Raw genomic sequence first — 19049 nt, forward strand, 5'->3', positions numbered from 1 at the left:
GAAATTGCCAATATTTGGCTGTTTTTGACCTACAAAAACAGCAATTTCATGTAGTCCTATTTACATTTACTCCTTTAATCCTTGAACAACCCTAAGATGAAGATGGAGGATCCAAAGCTGCTAGAAATGCAAAAAGAAATCAAGTGTCATTCTTCTCCTCAGACCCACCCGCCCCGATCCAGCCCCCATCCTCTGGTCTTGCCCTCACACCTTGCTCTACAGGTCAGGGTATCCCAAGACACCTTAAGAAGTGGCATCAGCCATTAACCTGAGCACCAAAGGCAGGACACGCAGCATTGCTCTAACTCAGTTTATCCCCTGAATGAAGTCACCTCTGGTTTCTAGGAGGTACATGGTCTTCGGAACTTCAAGTTCTGTTCTAGAGCAGAGAGAACAGCTTTGGTGCACTTGCAGTTCCCGGTAGAGTCCCCGCCCATGTCCCCCACCCAGGCACTAAAGCACTTGACAGTTTCGTGTTTATTTTCAGAAAGTGATGAAGACAAAAGCAATATATCCGGACACCACTCTCTGTACAATAAATAGCCTCCCCCGTTCCCAAAAAATAAAAAAGAAAAATGCACCCTCACCCCCCCCAAGACCTTGCTTCTTGAGTTGTGCATAATCCCCCCCTTTCCAGCCCCTTCCTTGGGATCCCCACTGCCTCTAAGAGGGTGCGGCCCAAGCCAGCTGCCCAGAGTCATTGGGTCCTCTCCCCTGACTGTGGCTGGCTGGCTGTTATAAAATTCATGTGTCTTTATTTCCAGATCAGGGATTAACACACACACACAAATGTTGAAAGTTACTCTGCAGAGAAAGAGATCTGAGTTTCCAGTCTGGCTGTCCCACCTAATCCTGACCCCCCACTCCCACCCCTACACCCCGCAGAAGGGAGGAAGCTCCTTTGTGTCCCAGACCTTCCATTGTCTGTTTTCTGTTCTCCAGCTGGGAACCCACAACCAGAAGCAGCACCAGGTTAATGAGTGTAGTTGGGACAGAGGAAGGGGCAGAGAACACTCCTCGCAGGTTTCATTATGGGCCAGGAGGCAGCAAGTGAACCCCAGAATCCTTCTTGGACCCCTCTTCCTCAACCAGCTACAGAAGGAGATGGGACAGAGGGAGCTGGGGACGGCTCAGTCCTGGGTCTGTGGGCTACGTTAGTTGGTGTCACCAACCTGATGACACTCTTTCTGCTCCTTTCACCATGTCAACTGCTCAATTGGGAAAATAGTTATAAAACTGGCCTTCGGTTTCTTTATCAAAAGGAGAAGGGGCCCCCGCAGGGGAGGAGCTATCGCCACTAGAAGGATAGGGGGACACACGCCTCCTCTTAGAGTCTCCTTCACCCAGTCCCGAGTCGCTGGACTCTGGCCGGATGGGCGTGATCTCAGTCCACAAGGACGGGGAGCCCTGGTCTTCCGGCCCCCGCCCCTCTGAGGCTCCAGGGCCAGGTTCCATGGGCAGAGTTCGCGTGGAGCGGAACCAGCTGGTTGGGCCCATCTTGGGAGGGTACTGGGGGGTCACAGGCCAGCCAGCTCCAGGCGCCAGGACCTCCTGGCTTCGGTAGTAGGACATAGCGGACCCAGAGGCAGAGGGCAGGAATGAAGGCTTCATGCTGACAGCTCGAAACTCGGCCTCGTAGCTGTGGTCCCGAGGGGCCCCCAGCCAGTAAGGCTGGGGAACCACATCCTTGGCCTGGCTGGGAAGGTTGGGGTAGAAACAGCTGGGAACGGGATACTGGTTGGGGAGCAGAGGAGAGTAGTGGTCTCCCCCAAGCAACTGACAGTTGGGTCCAGGTGGGGAGAGGACACTGGTGTCAACAGATGCATACATGCTAAAAAAAAAACAGGAAGCAAAAGACAGGGGTCACGAACAGAACTGGTCACTTAGGAGCCTGCCTGTCTCACGTCCCTCCCCAGACCCTCTTTCCTGACTTGCCTGCCACCCTCCAGTACCCAGCCCACACTTCCCCACCGCAGAGGCAGAGAGGGGACGTGCTGAGCACTCATCTGGTCTCAGAGGGACAAGAGGAGGCCTCCGCAAACATGAGATGAACCCAGTGGCACTTACGACTCAAAGTTCTCCCGGAATCCTTTGGCAAAAGGGTTATTATCAATTTTCAGCTGAGTAATCTAGAGAGAAGTGAAACAGAGTCACCTGAGTCCTGAGTCTGAGGCCAGGGAACTTCCAAAATCGCTCCCAGGAAGACTGGGGGCTCCACTCTCCCCCTCGTCGTCCCCCCGCCCCGCCACAGGCTCAGTCCACCCTCGCCCAGGGAGCCTTCACCTCGGCGTTCTGGTAGGCGGTCACGGCGATGAACTGGGTTTCTTGGAAAGTAAAGATGTGTGTGTTGGGAGCGTTGCAGGCCGCCTCTGGCTCTCCATCGCTGACCTCGACGATGTGCAGCCGGGGCTGGTACTTATGGAGGGACTGGAGCACGATCATCTGAGAGAGGGTAGGACGGCCATGAGGGTGGGAGGAGGCAGTCCAAAGGAACCCTCTCCCAGCCCCACCTATGGCCAGCCCCACGGCCAAGCTAGAAAGGACCCTGAGGTCCTCGTGCCCATTCCTCTGCCCTGCCACCACATAACTTCTCCCAGGCTTCCAACCCCAGTCCCTTGCCTCTTCAGGGCACTAATTCTATTCTCTTGCCCCTTTACCTATCCCCAGATGTCCACTGTGACCAAGGTATTAGCACAAACAGGGCTTTTCAGGGATAAGGGCACTTTTAATAGAATTGCTCAACTCAAAGAAACTTTGCATCCGTTCCCTGGGACCACCGGTACCAACTCTCTACCCAATATGGTACACGAGTGATGGCAGCCCAGGATTCAGTGAAGAAACCCCCTGGCTGGTTTGGTCCGTGTTGGCCCAAATGTGATGCCTGTCTGCCCTGAGATTCAGCTTCCTCCCAAGGTGGGTGGAAAAGAACCAGAGTCAGAGAGGGAGAAAAGTCGCTCTTCCAGAACAGAAGCAGCCTGCAGGACCCGCTGCGACCTCGGGGACAGGGAGGGGTGCGGGGCTATCCCATGGGGAGGAGTCCCACCTGGGTCACATTGTTGGAGGCCCCTTTGTTGTTCGTGAGCTTTAGTTTCCCGAATGAAACTTCCTGGCGCATCCAGTGGGCTCCAGTGTTGGGAGAATCTGGGTGGACGTACAGGCGGTTCCCTGTGGACAGTTAATCTCTTTGGCATGCAGCCCTTGGGACCAGACCCCTGGTGATGTGGGGCTTCTTTGCCTGTTCTGAGGGGAATGGCAAGAAGGATACAGGGGGAGGACAGACGGGGCAGGACAGGGGGTGCTGTGGGCAGAGGACTGAGCCGAAGACAGGCTAGAGCAAAGTAGAAGAGATGACAAACAGAACGGAGTGAGAAGTGGGAGGCGATGGGGATGGGTGGAGTGGGGTGGGGTGGGATGGGATGGGAGGGATGGAACAGAGAATGAAATCCTAGGAGTCAGGGCCAGGGGCTTGGGGGTTCCTCTTGGATCCACCAGGGGGCGCCCAGTATTAGACAAAAAGCATGCCCCCCAGTTCCCAAGGAGGCGCGTACCTGGCATGTTGCCCCCAGCCTTTCCACACGGCACCCACTTGCCGCTCTGATACCGCCAGTGATGCTGGTCCACCAAGACCACGTCCACAAATATCCGGTAATGGCTGGTGGGCTCCAGCCCAGCCACAGTAAATGAGAGGAATGGGAACATCCGCCTGGGGAGAACAGAGAGACCCATCAATACCCATCAGCCCCCAGCCCCCGGACAGCCGTGCCCTGCGCAAAGGCTGTCCGTCGCTGGTGTGCTGGAGACGGCTCCCAGGCCTCACCAGAGCCAGCTGGAGAAGTCCAGGAAGTCTGCCAGCCAGTTGTTAAACAGCCACGATTAAAAATTAAATCACATAAATTTACAATTAAATATATTACATTACAAGCCAAGGTAATAAATACTCAAAAAAAATCACTTCTCAGTTCTTTTTACTCCAGTTTACTATTATCTCTGCTCTTGAGATCGTTTACATCTATTGTACCTGTCCGGTGGAGATACCAGGTTACGTGCACTACCACACGTGTCTTCCCAACTCCGCATTCAGTGATATCACATGGGCAGCTTACGAGCAGCCATTAGAGGGGTATTTACCACGGAAATCAGCAAACACTATGAATCGGGACTTTTAAAAATGTTTTTCTTTCAGAGGGTCAGTTGCTAGACATTAGCTGCAAGCCTTAGCGTGCTCCCTAGAGGGGGAGCAAAGCCACAGGCCAGCCCCACACAAGCAGTTCCTAGTAGGTCCTCATCTCTCAGTTCCCTGAACCCTGGTCTGGCCTTAGTCTGTCATCCATCCTCTCCATCATGGCTCTCACGGTGCTAACATGCACCTAGCTCCAGAGCACCCATCCACAGGCTCTCCCTGCCCCATCCTCCTGGGCCTGATGTCTGTAGCACAGCCTGCTCCAGGGTCTTCAGAGAAGTAACTGAAGTTCTAGCTGGAGCTTCCCATCCACCTGGAAGAGGGACTCTATTGAGCACAGTCCTCATGTTCAAAGTCCTGGTTCCCAGGAAAAGTGGAGGAAGTTGGATTTGGGATGCTGTGCTATTGTGCTGAGCAATAGATTCAGAGGAAGAAGCACTACCATACCACAATCATCTCCACCACCTCCACCATCACCACCACCACTAAAACCATCATGTCTACTATCACTACCCCCAACACCACATCACTACAATCAACACCTCCACCTTCACCACCATTACTATAACCAACACCACGGCCATTACTGCCATCACTACAACTAACATCTCCACCATCACTACCCCCCCAACCACCACAACCACCACTCTCCCCATCACCACCATCACTACCCCCACCCCCGCCACCACCACTACAACCACCACCAGGCTATCACCACCACCACTACAACCAACACCTCCACCATCACTACCCCCTCACCACCACTACAACCACCACCAGCCCATCACCACCATCACTACAACCAGCACCTCCACCATCACTATCCCCACCACCACCACCACCACTACAACCACCACCAGCCCATCACCACCACCACTACAACCACCACCAGCCCATCACCACCACCACTACAACCAACACCAGCCCATCACCACCATCACTACAACCAACACCAGCCCATCACCACCATCACTATAACCAGCACATCTATGGCTTAGTCTTTCTCTTCTAACCCAAGCAGGAAGAGCAGAGTTTCTAAGCTGGCAGAGTCAAATCCTCATCAGAATTACTTTTCATTCCCACACACTTCTCCCTTCCCCTACAAGAAGCCCTGCAGGTTGGGAAGAAAGGCACTGGTTCATGAGTGAGGAAACCTGGGGGAGGGAGAGTTCTAGGGGCCTAGGAGCACTTTTTTTTTTTTTTCGGTACACGGGCCTCTCACTGTTGTGGCCTCTCCCGTTGCGGAGCACAGGCTCCGGACGCGCAGGCTCAGTGGCCATGGCTCATGGGCCCAGCCGCTCCGCGGCATGTGGGATCTTCCCGGACCGGGGCACGAACCCGTGTCCCCTGCATCAGCAGGCGGACTCTCAACCACTGCACCACCAGGGAAGCCCCCTTAGGAGCACTTTGGGGTGGATTCTAGTCCCCAGAGGGTCCCAGATCAACATCGCTAATAACCTTGGAAAGATCTCCCGGGAGGGTACTGTCACATTCCTGTCTTCCCCAGACTCTCCTGGGCTGAGAAAAAGAGACTTAGTGGCCCTATGGCCTTGGATAAGTTAATTCCCAAGCCAAACCTCACTTTCTTCACCCGTAAATGGAGATAATAACTCCTGTCCATCTTTCCTCTGAGAGCTGTTAAGGAGTTTGAAGGATGTGAAACTCAGCTCACCGTCTCTCCCATCCCACCCCCATCCCACCTTCTCCCAGGCCCAGAACTATCAAAGCCCTCTGGCCTGGCTGAAGAGCCCCAAGCAAGAGTCCAGAGTTCCAGTCTGAGGCCCTCGGTCCCAGGAGCTCGGTATGCCAGTCAACTGGAGGAGTCAAAGGTTAGGGATGAGACTGAGCAATCTAGGGTGGGAGAATACTTTCAACCCGTTTCTACCACCAGCTCATTCTACAACAGTGGTCAGGTCATTCATGTGTCCTATATGGTAACCAGTTCCTATCTAAACATGTAGTAATAGAGAGAAGGGAACATATTAATTCAAGTGCCACTGCATATGCAGCAGCCAGTTCACTGAACCAGTCCTTTGAGATATAAGATGTTATTTCCAATTTATACTTGAAGAAAATGACGCTCAGAGAGGTTTGGCGACGGTTCCACGGCGGGAGAGCAGAAATGGGGTCTCCTGATGGCAGAGCGCATGCTACCGCCTCCATCACCCCATCCTGCTTATCGCTGGTAGAGTGAAAGGCAGGAGACACAGGAAGACTGTGGGGAAGAGGGAGAGGAGAAGGGAGGTCTCAACTTCACCCTAAAAGTCTAGAATCACCACCAGCTGGGATCCCAAAATAGCCTCTGATTTACACGACACTTTGCTGGGAAGGAACCAGGAGTGAAGATGGGTCTGGTGCCAAACTGAGCCCCTAGGAAAGACCGCTCACCACTCACTCAGCCCTCAGAACACAGGGTTCAAGACCCCAAGTTCCTCTGCTGCTTCTAAGGACCATCCAGTCTGAAATGATTCACAAAGTCACCATATCCCGTCCCCATCCTGTACGCCTCTGACAGTGCTCCAACTCACCATCGTTAAGTACAAATTAAAACATGGTTTTCATCAGTCATGTTGGCAAAATGTTTCAAAATTGACAATATCTAATGCTGATGAACCTGTGGGATAATGGGTCCTCTCGGCCACTATTGGTGGGGGTGTAAATCGGTACCACCTTTGAGGAGGGTATTCTGGCAACGCCTTGTACCGATCCAAACACAAAAAGCGCTCAGGCGTCAAGGGGTCGCCTCTTCCCACCAACCCCGGACCCACTGAATAGATAGGCAGCCACCAGCAAACGGCAGAAGAGAGAGCAAAGCCATTTTCACCTGCTCCAGAAGAAATAAAGCCAGTCAGCCCAAATTAAAGCAGGCTTAAAGCTAAAAAAAATAAAATAAAATAAAAATCTAAAAAGTTCTTGGAGTTGGAAGGTAGAGAAGAGAAAACCAAAAGGGCCGAGGCCGGTGATCGAGGATGGTACGGGACTGAAATTGTTTTATCAAGCCCTAACTTCGCACACACATACACAAATACAAACTGAGCTGCTTAACAACAGAGTCATCTTAATTATAATAATCAACTAATTACACCCAGAAAAGTGGGGATTGCCGGCAATTACTGCACACCCACACACCCACACACGAGACAGCCGCCTCTCTCTTCCTCTACTGAGAAAGTCTACCGTCGACTATCATACACCGGCCGACTTGGGCGCAGCACACAGACTGCCTCCCAGAAATGACACGAGGCCGGGCAACATGAGGGGGTCTATCAGGCCATGAACCTCCACAAACACACAAACTTGAACTCTCAGCCTTCCAGCTGGCCAGTCCCTCTTCTTGTCCTCCGTTTCCCCTCCCAGCCCCATCTGAGCTGCCTGGATCAGTCTCTGGGCCCTGGAATCACCCCCTGCTCCCCAACCCATTCTTGCCCATGGAGGAGGGCATCACTGTGTGCACACTGAGGAATGGGTCTAGGGTGGGTGGAAGAGGGAGGATCTGGGAGGGAGTGAGTCAGCCCAAGGCGAAAGGCTACGGGGCTGTGGGTGGGCCTGGGCTGGAAGGATTTTTCAAAAAGGAAGAAAGCCGTGGGTGATGTGGTGGTGACTGGTGGGTCACTGGAAACCATGGAAGGACAGGCCAGCCCACCAAAGCAGGAGGACAGAATGGGAGCTGTTCTCTGAGCCCAAGTCTTCCTTTTCAGAAGCCAGTAGCAGAAGGAAATGGCCGCCGACTTCCCAGATCACTGGAGCCCAAGCTCACAGTCAGGGGTGCTGAATCGGGGGCGGTGTGTCCTCCGTCCTCTCCACCCCGCCATGGGGCCCCCAAGGCCTGATCCAAGAGGAGGCCTCAGAGGAAGTGGTGAGGGGCCACCGCCCGCTTCCAACAGCCCCACGGCCCGCAGTGTCCGAAGCAGTCCATTAGGATGGATTGAAAGTGTGAGGATTGTAAAACATGCGCGTGTGCGCACACACAAAACAATCAGGGAAATCTGACGATATTTACGAGTTTCTTTTCAGGTTTGCTAATGGCATTGTGTTTATTTTTAAAAAGCCATTTTTAGAGGTGCGCGGAGAACTACTTAAGGATAAAGTCATACAGTGTCTAGGATTTACTTACTAATTACTTACACTATCGCTAATATAGTTTCAGACCACAAGTTAAGTGAGCGAGGATAAAGCAGAAACAAGATTGGACCAGTACTGACAGCTATTGAAGCTGGATAATGGGTAGATGGAGACCCGTTACGTGTTTCTCTTCACTTTTGTATATATTGGAATTTTTCATAATAAAGGAAATTAAGTGTGTGGATCTAAAAGAGAGACAACAAAACTTGTCCAGAGAGGATTATTCAGCAGGAAAATAAAGGAAAGAAGGAGGCTGTAGGCGTAAAGGAGGCAACCAGTACAGAAAGACGCATCCGCCTAAGACCCCCAGCTAGCCCTTCACCCCCAGAGCCCTGAGGTTCTGCTGAAGTTCCATCTACCTCATCCCTCAAGACTGGAGGGGCTGGGGCCTGGCTGCAAGGCTGTGGGGAGACCCCCACCAGGCCCCAGGGTGGGAAGGCTTCCTGACCACTCAACAGAGTTCAGGCCTGAGCCTGAGTTCAGGTCTGCTGTGAAACCCAGTGAAAGCCACCAGCTCCCCTGGGCCTCAGTGCCCTCAGCTGTAAATGGGGAGGCCGCTTGGCCTACCTAGCACACAGTGAAATAATGGAAGTGAAAGCACTCTGAATGCATCAAGGCCTTCGGACAGTGTGGGTGGCTGTTTTTACTCCTGGTCGTGGGGCACCAGAGAAAGAAACCCAGGTACATAACTTCTGCATGCTGGTGCCAGTTCTACCAGCGATGAATGTGCTGTGTAACCTCAGAAAAGTCTCTTACTGTCTCTGGGTCCATTTCCCTCTCTGTCCAGGGAGAAGATGGGACGGGATCTTCTGGGTCTCCTCCAATTCAGACACGATAGCCTAGAAGCCTAGGCTATGCCTGGGTGCACCCAGACAGGGACTAGGGCTGGGGGAGCAGAGAGCAATTAACAGAAGGCCTAGAAGATGAAGGCCGTGCCGTGAAAGAAAATGCCAACTCTCTCGGGTTCATCGCCGAGAAAGAGGAACAGTTCAGCAACTTGAAGCCAGTTGTGGTTGGTGGACAGGTCCCTCAATCCCAAGCCACCCCATAGAAATCATCCATCCAGCAATGCCCAGATTGAATGCCAACCCTCGGGCCCAGCATGGCCTCTCCCTTCTCCCTCCCCAAGCCCAACCCTTGGTATCTGCTCTTCAACACCTCCCAGGTCCACTGATGACATAGCCCCTCCACACAGAGGCCCTCGCTGGTCCCCTGCCCATATGGGCCCCCACCGGGAAGGGTGGGTGTACACTCACACACCAGGCACAGGCAGGGCCCACTCAGAATGTTGCTTACTAAACAAATACCACACAAGTTGCAAGTTTCTCTTTCTTTCCCCTTGTAGGAGACTCTCTCCGGAAGCAGCACCCTTGGCCCCAAACCCTACCCCGCATGCACGGAGCTCAGGGGACCCTGAACCATGGAACCATGGGTTCCCAAGGATGGACTGGTGAGTATCTGGATAAAGGTGGGGCAGGCTTTCAGGGACAAGCCTTGAAGAGTACAAGGTGTGGGACTGGCTGCCAGCTGGGACCCATGGGTTAGCTTCACCTGCTCAGGCCCATGGACATCTGTGCCCTCGGGAAGGGGACTGTGTCTGGAAGGAATCTATGCCCCCTCCCACTTTACCACCACCCCCCTCCCAACACATGCGCACACCAGACATATGATCTCAAAGTACTACCGGAAAGGAAACTTGGCGACCACTTCTCCATGTCACCAAATCCCAGTTTTACCACACACACACACCCTCCCCCAGAGTTGACCTGTACACAACAGCAGCAAGGGGGCTGGGAGAGGTGGGCACAAGGGGCCCGGGAGATGAGGGCTGGATTGCTGTCCACCCCACTGTAAGGCTCTGCCCTCCGCTCCGTTTCCCCGCACACAGGGGCTAAGAGGCGCCCTGCTCTGTTAGACCCACAGCACACACTCCCCCTGCGCCCTCCGCGCCTCCCACCAGGCAGGGACCGCACCCCAATGCTGGGTGAAACCATAGGCACCCTCCCCCTAAACCAGGACGACGGCTCACGGCGCCCCTCTCCTCTATCTCCCTTTTGAGTTGTGCCTGTTGGTCCTGAGAGTAAACAACCCCCAGAACTTTACTGTCCGAAACTCAACTCCTCTTTCCTCCCAAAGCCTGAGCCAAAACTGCGAGGGACACAGAGACTCTAGCAACGTCTAGACAGAAAAAAAAAAAAAAAGAAAAGCGCGTCCCTGTCCGGGCCGGCGGGGCCGAGGAGGCTCCCACAGCTCGGCGCTCCCGGCGCGCGCCTCACTTACCGCCCCTGCTTGGTGATGATCATCTCCGTCTGGTGCTGATTAAACTTGGACCACAACAGGTGGTTGTTGAGCGCGACTCTCAGCTTCCCGGATACCTCCAGCCCCGCCGGCAGCGCACAGTCCTCGCGCGGGCCCGGGTAGAGTGTGGCGCGCGGGTCCGGGGCGGTGTAGGCATCCCCCGGCTGGTAGCCCTCGGCGCCCGGCGTCGGCGGGAAGGGCTCGCCCGCCCCGGGGAAGCCGGTGGCCTGGTGTCGGGGCGGGTAGGCGTAGGCTCCGAGGAAGCGGCCCGGCGGGGCAGGCACCAGGGTGCCCCCGGCGTAGGGCGCCCCCAGGCTGGCGCCCACGCGACGGTCGGCCGCGTCCTGCGCGCCCGGCTCCGGGTAGAAGTAGCGGTTCTGCGAGTCGGCGCCTGGCGCCCGGCCCTCGTCGCTCGCCGGCATCGGGTCGGTGCCCGTCAGCATGTCTCGGCAGCTTGGCTCCAAGATGCCCATCCGGGGCGGGCTGGCACCTTCCCGCGGCCGTCGAGGACCGGCCCTTCTCCGCGCGGGGGCGGGCGCGGGGGGTCGGCTGGGCGGAGGCTGGCAGGGGTGGGGCGGGGGCGGGGGCCCCACCGGAGCCCGGGTTCGGACGCCTGGGTCCTGCGCCCGCGTTTGGCGGGCGCGCGGCAGCTCCCGGGCTCCGTCTTCAGCGGGCCGCTGTCACTAGCTTCGCGGCGCCTTTGCTGTGGCTTTATGAAGCTCTCTGGGCCTCCCACCCCCACCCCCACCCCCACACCTCGGCCCCGCCCCGCCTCACCCCGCCCCTCGTGGCTAATACTCGGCAAATTCTACGCGGTTGGTGAGGACTGCAGGGCCCCCAACCGTGTAGACCAGCGAGTCCCCGCGCGCTTTGTAGTTCGCATACTTTGCCTTCTGAGAGAGTCAACCCCTCCACCTGAAATGCAGACTGTTTCTCTTCTCTGGACCCTCTGGAAATTCCACCCATTCTTGAAGGCTCAGCTCAAAGGCCCCCTCCTACGGGAAGCCTCGGTGATGGCCCAGATGGGCTTACTCGCAGGCTCCGAGCCGCTTCGCCCGTGGGCATGTGACGAATGTTCACTGATGCTCACTCTGTGCCCAGGCTCCGTGCTGAGTGGCCTTGTGTGAAGTGTTTGCATTCTTTCTCTTTGCCAGAGACCCAAGTGGACTGTGTCCAATGCATCTTGTTCCTTCAGCCCCAGGGCAGACCTGGGACCTGGTGGGCAGCAAGAAGAGTTCCTTCAAACGAATTGCATCGCAACAGCTGAGGGTTTGCAGGGTCCTGGGCTGGTCCAGGCCCACAAAAGCTCCACCACCGGGGCCTGGCAGCCATGCGCACTGGAAGTAGCACTGGGCTGCCAGTGCTCAGAGTCCCAGCACTGGCTCTTCCCCTCACTCAGGTATATGTGACCTGGGCAAGTCACTTGCCTTGCCTGAAAGTCAGCCTCAAGTGTCTCAAGTCCCCTAGGCTAGAGAAAACAAACTGATGTACTTTTCAGAGGGGCTATGAGCCTTACATGAGAGGGCACACCTGGGCAGCACTTTCCAGTCTATTGTTATACCTGGATGGAAAAGCCAGATTGAACAGATTCAGATTTGAACAGATTCAGAGCCGGCTGACAGGAAGGAAAACCACCACATGTTCTGAAGGGCTGCCTTGGTGATAGGACTACGGGAGCTTTTCTTTCTCTATTTTCCTTTTCTGCTGACTAATGTAGTTATATTCCTTTTATCATGAAAACAATCCTTTTTCCCCCAGGTTGAAAATATCATCATTGGGAGTTTTCCTGTGTATAAAGATAAAACATACTCATGTAGAAAATTTCAGCAGTAGAAAAAAGTAAAAATAGGACTGTATAAATCATGCCAAATTCTACCCCCCAGAGGCAAACAGGATTAAGATTTCGGTGAACACGCTTCCAGACATCACTCCTTGCACACACCCCCTCTGTCTTTTGCACATGCGCACACACACACACCATATATATATGTGTGCGTATATATATATATAATTTTGTATAAACACCACACGTGCTGCTTTGTAATATATTTTTTTCACTCAACAACGTGTCGTGGAATTTTTTGCATGTCCATATATAGAGAAATCTTTACATTTGTAAGAGTGTTTTGAGAAATACTTTAACATTTTCACCATGTTAAAAGTTAACCTCTTCTCTCCCCCCTTTCACCCCAGCCCTCCTCAATTCTCCCCTGGGGGCTGGCCCCATCTCTGCATCCTTGCCCCAGTCCAACAGGGCTTCACCCTTAGGGGCCCATGGGGACTCTCTGCTCCCACCTAGAGCTGAACCGAGAGGCAGGTTGGCAGGTGAAGGCAAAGCTGGGCACCCCAGGAGGCGGGCATGACCCAGGGAGGGAGGAGAGAGAATCAGTGCATCCCCTGAGCACGGAGGCCAGCACACAACAGCACCAGAACCGGGGACTGGCCTCCTCCTGGCCCTTTACCTGCCATTCCCCATTCTTACGGAAGGGGGAAGTTTCTACCTGCTCTTGCAACCGGGCAGCATTGCTTGAAAGAGAGGGTAACCTTGGGACCCTTGGCTACTTTTGGGGAAACGTGAAAGATTTTAGTAAGTCTTCCCTGAATGACTGATTTCCCCAGGAGACATGAGACTGTTGAATGCTGACATCTTTTTTGGGAGACATTTTTGCTAAGTGCTTGGCTCTGGAGGGCCGAGCGGAGCCTTGTTCCTCCCTCTATCTCCCCACTCCTCTTCTCCATGCTAATCCTCACATCAAGGGATCCATCCCCCTACCTCTGAACAGAAGGACCTGAGCTCCTACCCAGCTTTGGGGGCAGGAGGGATTATGAATCTTGGAATCAGGTGGACCTGGGGACTTGTCCCTGGGGGAAGAGTGTGGCTGGGGGCAGTCTTTCGTAACTTGATGGGCTGTTAGAGGGTCTTACAGCCTGGCTCATCAACCCCAGATTCCTCACCCACTCCCTCCAATTCCTTCCACCCAAAAAAGAAAGGACTTGTGAAAAGCGGGGGCTGAGTGGCCCTGGTGTCACCAGTGCCAGCCCTGCCCCTCTGCCAGCTTGGGTGAGAAGAAGAACTCTGGCAGTGACACCTCCTCCTCCTGTTGCCACCTCACCCTCTTCCCAGGCCCCAGGGCTGGAGAGGTGCGGAAGGTGGAGAGGACTCCTGGGATTCCCTCACTTCCCATCGCTGCCCTTCCCCCCTACCTCATGGATCGACCCACTGAGCATCGAGAAAGCTGGCCCTGGTGAAGCAGAAGCAAAGATACGCAAGCTGTGTGTCCAGGATGGGAGAGACACCATCTTCAGCAGACATCAAATATTACGAGACAGGCTGGATGGTAAATATGGGAAGACGAACGACTTACCAAACTCTCACATCCCATTCGTAGCAGAACCAGGGCTGCAAGCCCGGTCTCTTGACTCCTGATCCAGCACTCTTCCCACAACAGTGTTTGCCTTCCCATTTTGAGGGAGAACAATCGTAATAAATGAAAAGTCATATGATCACATCAGAAAAGGTTTGGAAAACAGAAAAGAAAATTGCCGCCCTCCCCCAGCCTGGACAGCGATTTTCTTCACCCTGTTGTCCTCTGCCTGTATCCAAGGCTTCTTCTCAAGCCATTTCTTATCAAGACTCAAATTGAGCTTGGCTCACCTGATGCCACACAGCACCTGCCACACCTGTGGGTCGCAGATGGTGCCAGGAAGCTGTTACAATGTGGATTCCTGGGATGGGCCTCTAGAGATTCTGATTCCCAGGCCTATGGCGGGTTCCCCCAGAATCTGTATGTTGAAGGACTCCAGGTGATTCTGAGCCCCACAGAGTCCATGTATCCCACTCTCAGGCCCCCTCCCACTTTGCTATTCCACCTCCAAGTTATGTCCCAGCCTGAGAGCCTGTGCCCTGACCCTGCTTGCTGTGTGCTCCTCGGCGCCTGGAAGACTGTGTAATGGCTGAGGACGGCCGCTACAGGCATTGAGAAGATTTTCTTATTGAAGCTCCAGGATCAGTCAATTCCTCACCCCAGAATCTAACAGTCACCTGGGTCCTCTCCTTAAAATGTGTGGGTGCTGAGCCCCTCTTGGGACCCGGAAGGCTCTTTTTTTCAAAAACATATTTATTGGAGTATAATTGCTTTACAATGTTGTGTTAGTTTCTGATGTATGACAAAGTGAATCAGCTATATGTATACATATATCCCCATATCCATTCCCTCCCGCCCTCCCTATCCCACCCCTCTAGGTGGTCACAAAGCAACGAGCTGATCTCCCTGTGCTATGCAGCTGCTTCCCATTAGCTACTTATTTCAATCTTGAGAAAGAAAAACGGAGTTGGAGGAATCAGTCTCCCTGACTTCAGACTATACTACAAAGCTACAGTAATCAAGACAGTACGGTACTGGAAGGCTCTTGAATGGGCTTATACTGTAAGATGCAGGGAGGACTGAGCAGCCCGTGGAGGAGTTGGGGAGGGGTGGCTATTTGTGGAGACCCAGCACATAAAGACACCAGGGCCAAGGATTTCTGCCCTTCACCCTGCTGGGCACAGCCTGAGAGGCTGTGAGAGGGTAGGTGAGTGAAGCGGGGGTGACGCGTTGGGGATGAAGCAGGACAGGAAAGAGAGAGCACAGTACGAGGGGCCTGGGCTGAGTTTCTGAATGATTCAGAGATGGAGAGGGACAGGCACCACAAAGTCAGAAACCCAGAGTGTGGCTCAGTGAGAAAATCTCAGGCCAGGAAAAGGGGGATGCAAGAAAGAAGAAAAGAGGGAGATGGGCCAGGGAGAGGTGGAGACACCTGTGGGGACTGGAGGCTGGGTCAGAGGGAAATGGGGTAACAGGCTTGGAACCCCAATTCCAACTGTCTGTGTGGCCTGTTCAAGTATCTTCACAGCTCTGGTTTCCTTGACAGTAAATGGTGCTAACAGACATTCTGCCAGGACAAGCCAGGTCTCAAGTGAGGTGTAAGGTAGTGTAAAGGCTGAGGGGGTCTGCCCCAAGGCAGGAACAGAGCAGAGGCACAGGCTATGCTGAAGTGCCTCCTCTTCCCCTCCTCCAAGCTGCCTGTGGCTTCCCCTTCCTCCCTCTGGCATCCATGTTCCCCACAAAGGGTCCTTCAAATCCAGACTCCAGACTCCACTAAGGGCCTTGGGCCCAAAGAGAACCTCTCTGTTTGTAAGACCCCATCTCAGAAAGGACAGCCTTCCCCTCCTGACGCCCCTACACCATTCCTGGGGACTGGGATAGGCCAGACCCTGGGGACTCTGGGATCACAGAGATAAATTAGGCTCAGCCTCTGCGCTCAAAGAACTCCTAGCAAGGTGACCTCGGGGCCAGAGTTCTCCCCTCAGGGCACTTGTCCTTCAGATGCAGACTTGAAACACAGCAGCCTGTGCACCTACAACGAATGACACCCACGTGTACACAAGAGCCCACGCACATGCGCGCGCGCGCGCGCACACACACACACACACACACACACACACGGCCCACAGAGCGATGCTAGACAAATCCCTGTGATCCAGTTCTTGCAGCCACACCCCTTCTCTTGTCCCACATGCAGCCTCCCTGAGCTCCTTGGGCATCTGCTCTGCTCACCCACACCCGCCCTGAACCCCCTCCGGTTCTGGGCCCAGACTGCCTGTCCTTCAGAGAGCGAGGCCGGAACCATCGGCTTAACAGCCAGAGAGGGCAGAAGGGGAGTGACAAGCACCTGTAGAAGCCCCTCCCCCCATGACAGCTGGAGGAGTTCCAAGTCCCCGGCACCCAGCACCAGGCGGTCAGTGTGGCCTCATCCCAAGGTCAAGGGCTCCGGGTTCTCACCCCCAGGCTGGTTGCCCTTCCCCACCCCCTACACCTTTCAAGGCTGGGCAGCCTTACCCTTTGGCTCCAGGCCATGCCTGGCTCCTGCATTTCAGTCCTCCCTCCATGGGCATCCTATCTCAGATCAGCTTTTCTCTCTTTCTCTAACCACGGTCACCCCAGCCTCAGCTCTTCACACTAGACCCCCCCCCCCCCCCCCCCCAACACACACACACACACACACACACACACACCCCCAGGCGCAGAGCACCCCACCCCCACTGTGTTCCCGGGCTAGGGTCCCTGCCCCCTCCTGAAGGGACCTTAAGATGTTGGGTACTTGAGCAACCTGTAGTCTTGGGGGTATGCCGGGCTATGGGTGGGCAAGCCTGAGCTCCAGGGAGGCCGAGGAGAGACTGTGTCCCTCCCCTTCCTGGGGAATCTCAGCATACAGGCCCTTAATCTCAGGCAGGAAGCAGGGTCCGGTTACCAGGAGTGGGGGTGGGGGGAATACCCAGGGCTTTGGGTAAAGGGAGCTGGGGTAGGGGGCAGGGAGGAAAAGAAGAGCTGAGTAGTGGGATGCAGGCCAAGGGTTGACCCCTCCACAGGCAGGCTCCTCTCTTCTCCCCATCCTGTGCTCTTGGAGACTGCACAACCCCCTGGCACAGTCAGGCTCCGCCAGGCCAGGCCACCATGGAAGGCCATTCCCCAGGGCCTCTGGGCACAGGGCAGCCAAACAGCCCCTGCCTGGTTCCCTCGCTCTCCAAGGCCCTCGCCTGGCTTCCTGTGAGCTGTATGTATCCGTTTGCCCCGTGACTCTGCCGGTCTCTTAGGGCTCTGGGTCTCTGTGTTTCTCTGCTGTGTGTCTGATTCTGTGTCTCTCAGGGTCCCCGGTGCTTCTGCCTGCCTGGCTGTGAGTATTCTTTACACCCACCTCTATCTCTGGGATCTGTAAAATCTTAGCGTGCTTGTCCCGAGTGTAGGTTCCGTGTCAACCTCTCTGTGTCTGTCCATCTGCTTTTCTCTGGGGCTGAGTCTGCAAACGTCTCCATGTCTCTGTCGGTGCCTTGAGCTCTCTCTAGGTCTCAGTGTGCCTGCTGCATGTCTGTCTGTCTGCCTGTCTGTCTGGGACTGGGCCCCCATCTGTGAGTCTGCTCTGGGCCTGTCTCTGGCCTGAGGCCCTTTGGCTTGTGCATCTGGTTAACACTGTGGGGTGGGGACTAGATGGGGCAAACTTATGGAGTGGACCAGGGATGGACCAAAGAGGAAGGGACAAAGGGGACACAGGCGGTGGGGGGGGGAGGAGATGAAGGGACAAATCCCATTCCTAAACGTTGCCTGAAGCAAGCTGGATAGCCCCAGAAAACCAGGATGAAGCTCTTCCAGGCCAGTGGGCAAGGGAGAGAGGGACATGGCAGGGAACACTTCTGGTCAGGGTCAAGGGTAGAGTTGCACAGAAACTGAAACAGACATCAAATGGGGAGGACCCAGAAGCAAATGGAAATACAGAAAGGGAGCTCTGGGTTCTGACCCTGGCTCCACCACTAGCCCCGCATGACCTTGGGCTAGGTGCTTTCCCTCACTGTGCCTCAGTTTTCCGCTCTGTAAAATGAAACAGTCAGTAGAGACCATCCTCTTGAATTCTGTGAGAGAGCCAAGGGGGCAGCAGACTTCCCTAAACCCAGGGCAGGAGGCTGGTTGCCCTCTTCTGTCCCTTGAGAGGTATCCCAAGGTCCCTTCCAGTACCAACATCCTCTGTGTCTATGATTCAGCTCCCAGCCGGCTTAGAGGGAAGAATGGGGGTTAGATAGCAGGAAGGACTTCCTGCCACACAGCAGGAGGGTGAGGAGGCCCCAGATTCTCCTCCCAGCGGTCCTGGGGCACCTCCATTGGGGCTGGGGGTGTAGGCTCAGCAGCTGGGGAATTAGCCATCGCTCTCAGGCCCTGGGGGAGGGGCCGGCTGGACTGAGAAACCAACGCAAAGTGACAGGGGCAGTTTTGACACGCGGTGAAGCTGACGGGCCCAGGGGACCAGGGCTTAGGTTTGGTGGGGGGGTGGGGATCCCATCAGATGATTAAAAAGTAGGTCAGAGGGAAGAAGCCGCAGCCGGCATGGGGTCCGTGGTGAGAACGCCATGTAGCTTCCCCAGGGCTGTGGGCCAAGATGGGGGGGGGAGCTGTGCTAGGGGTGGGGACAGCGAGGCTGCAGGCCCAGAAGCTGGCCCTCTGTCTCCCTCATCCCTATCTCATGGGGCACTTTGGAATTCTACCTGCAGTCCCCCTTCTGGCCTTCCTGCTGTGCCAGCTCCTCCTCAAGGGCAGGAAGATGCAGCTCTTCCTCTGTCCAGCCCTACCCCACCCACAATATACATACAAATCCTGTTCCAGAAACACCGAGACGACTGCCCGCTTTGGAAACCCTTCTTACCTTCCACCTCAGGTCCCCCTGCTGCAAAGGCAGCTTGCCGACTTATCCTACATTTCTTGCCCGTCTGAACAAATTCACCTACCACTGTATCCTCTTTGTCATCTTGCCAGCTCTGCATCCGGCTTGGGGTCCACTTTGGCCCTCCAGATCGTACTCAGGGCTTCCTTTTCCCTCCTTCCCTCCTTTTCCTCCCTCTCAACTCCATGAAAGGTAACAGTGG

The 19049-nt window shown here is 54.9% G+C and overlaps 1 protein-coding gene across 1 annotated transcript; it reads right to left on the reverse strand.

Annotated features, from left to right (window-relative positions):
- Window positions 1–445: 445 nt before the first annotated feature.
- Window positions 446–11223, reverse strand: TBX21 (T-box transcription factor 21). Its single transcript, XM_033847873.2, has 6 exons — window positions 10583–11223; window positions 3549–3703; window positions 3044–3165; window positions 2284–2442; window positions 2068–2129; window positions 446–1831 (listed from the first exon to the last, which is right to left on the reverse strand). Exons 1-6 carry the CDS (start codon window positions 11071–11073, stop codon window positions 1213–1215), a joined length of 1608 nt encoding a protein of 535 aa, XP_033703764.1. The 5' UTR covers window positions 11074–11223; the 3' UTR covers window positions 446–1212.
- Window positions 11224–19049: the final 7826 nt, after the last annotated feature.

Source organism: Tursiops truncatus, chromosome 20 (genome assembly GCF_011762595.2).
Source record: "Tursiops truncatus isolate mTurTru1 chromosome 20, mTurTru1.mat.Y, whole genome shotgun sequence".
Lineage (NCBI taxonomy): Eukaryota > Metazoa > Chordata > Mammalia > Artiodactyla > Delphinidae > Tursiops > Tursiops truncatus.

What these genes read in the sequence shown, in the direction of transcription:
- TBX21 (XM_033847873.2), bottom strand. Translation starts at nt 11,073, where the DNA reads ATGGGCATCTTGGAGCCAAGCTGCCGAGACATGCTGACGGGCACCGAC. An exon ending in CCTCCAACAATGTGACCCAG is followed by an intron (nt 2,443 to 3,043) that starts GTGGGACTCCTC and finishes ACCCTCTCTCAG; the next exon opens with ATGATCGTGCTCCAGTCCCT. An exon ending in CCGCCTACCAGAACGCCGAG is followed by an intron (nt 2,130 to 2,283) that starts GTGAAGGCTCCC and finishes ACTTCTCTCTAG; the next exon opens with ATTACTCAGCTGAAAATTGA.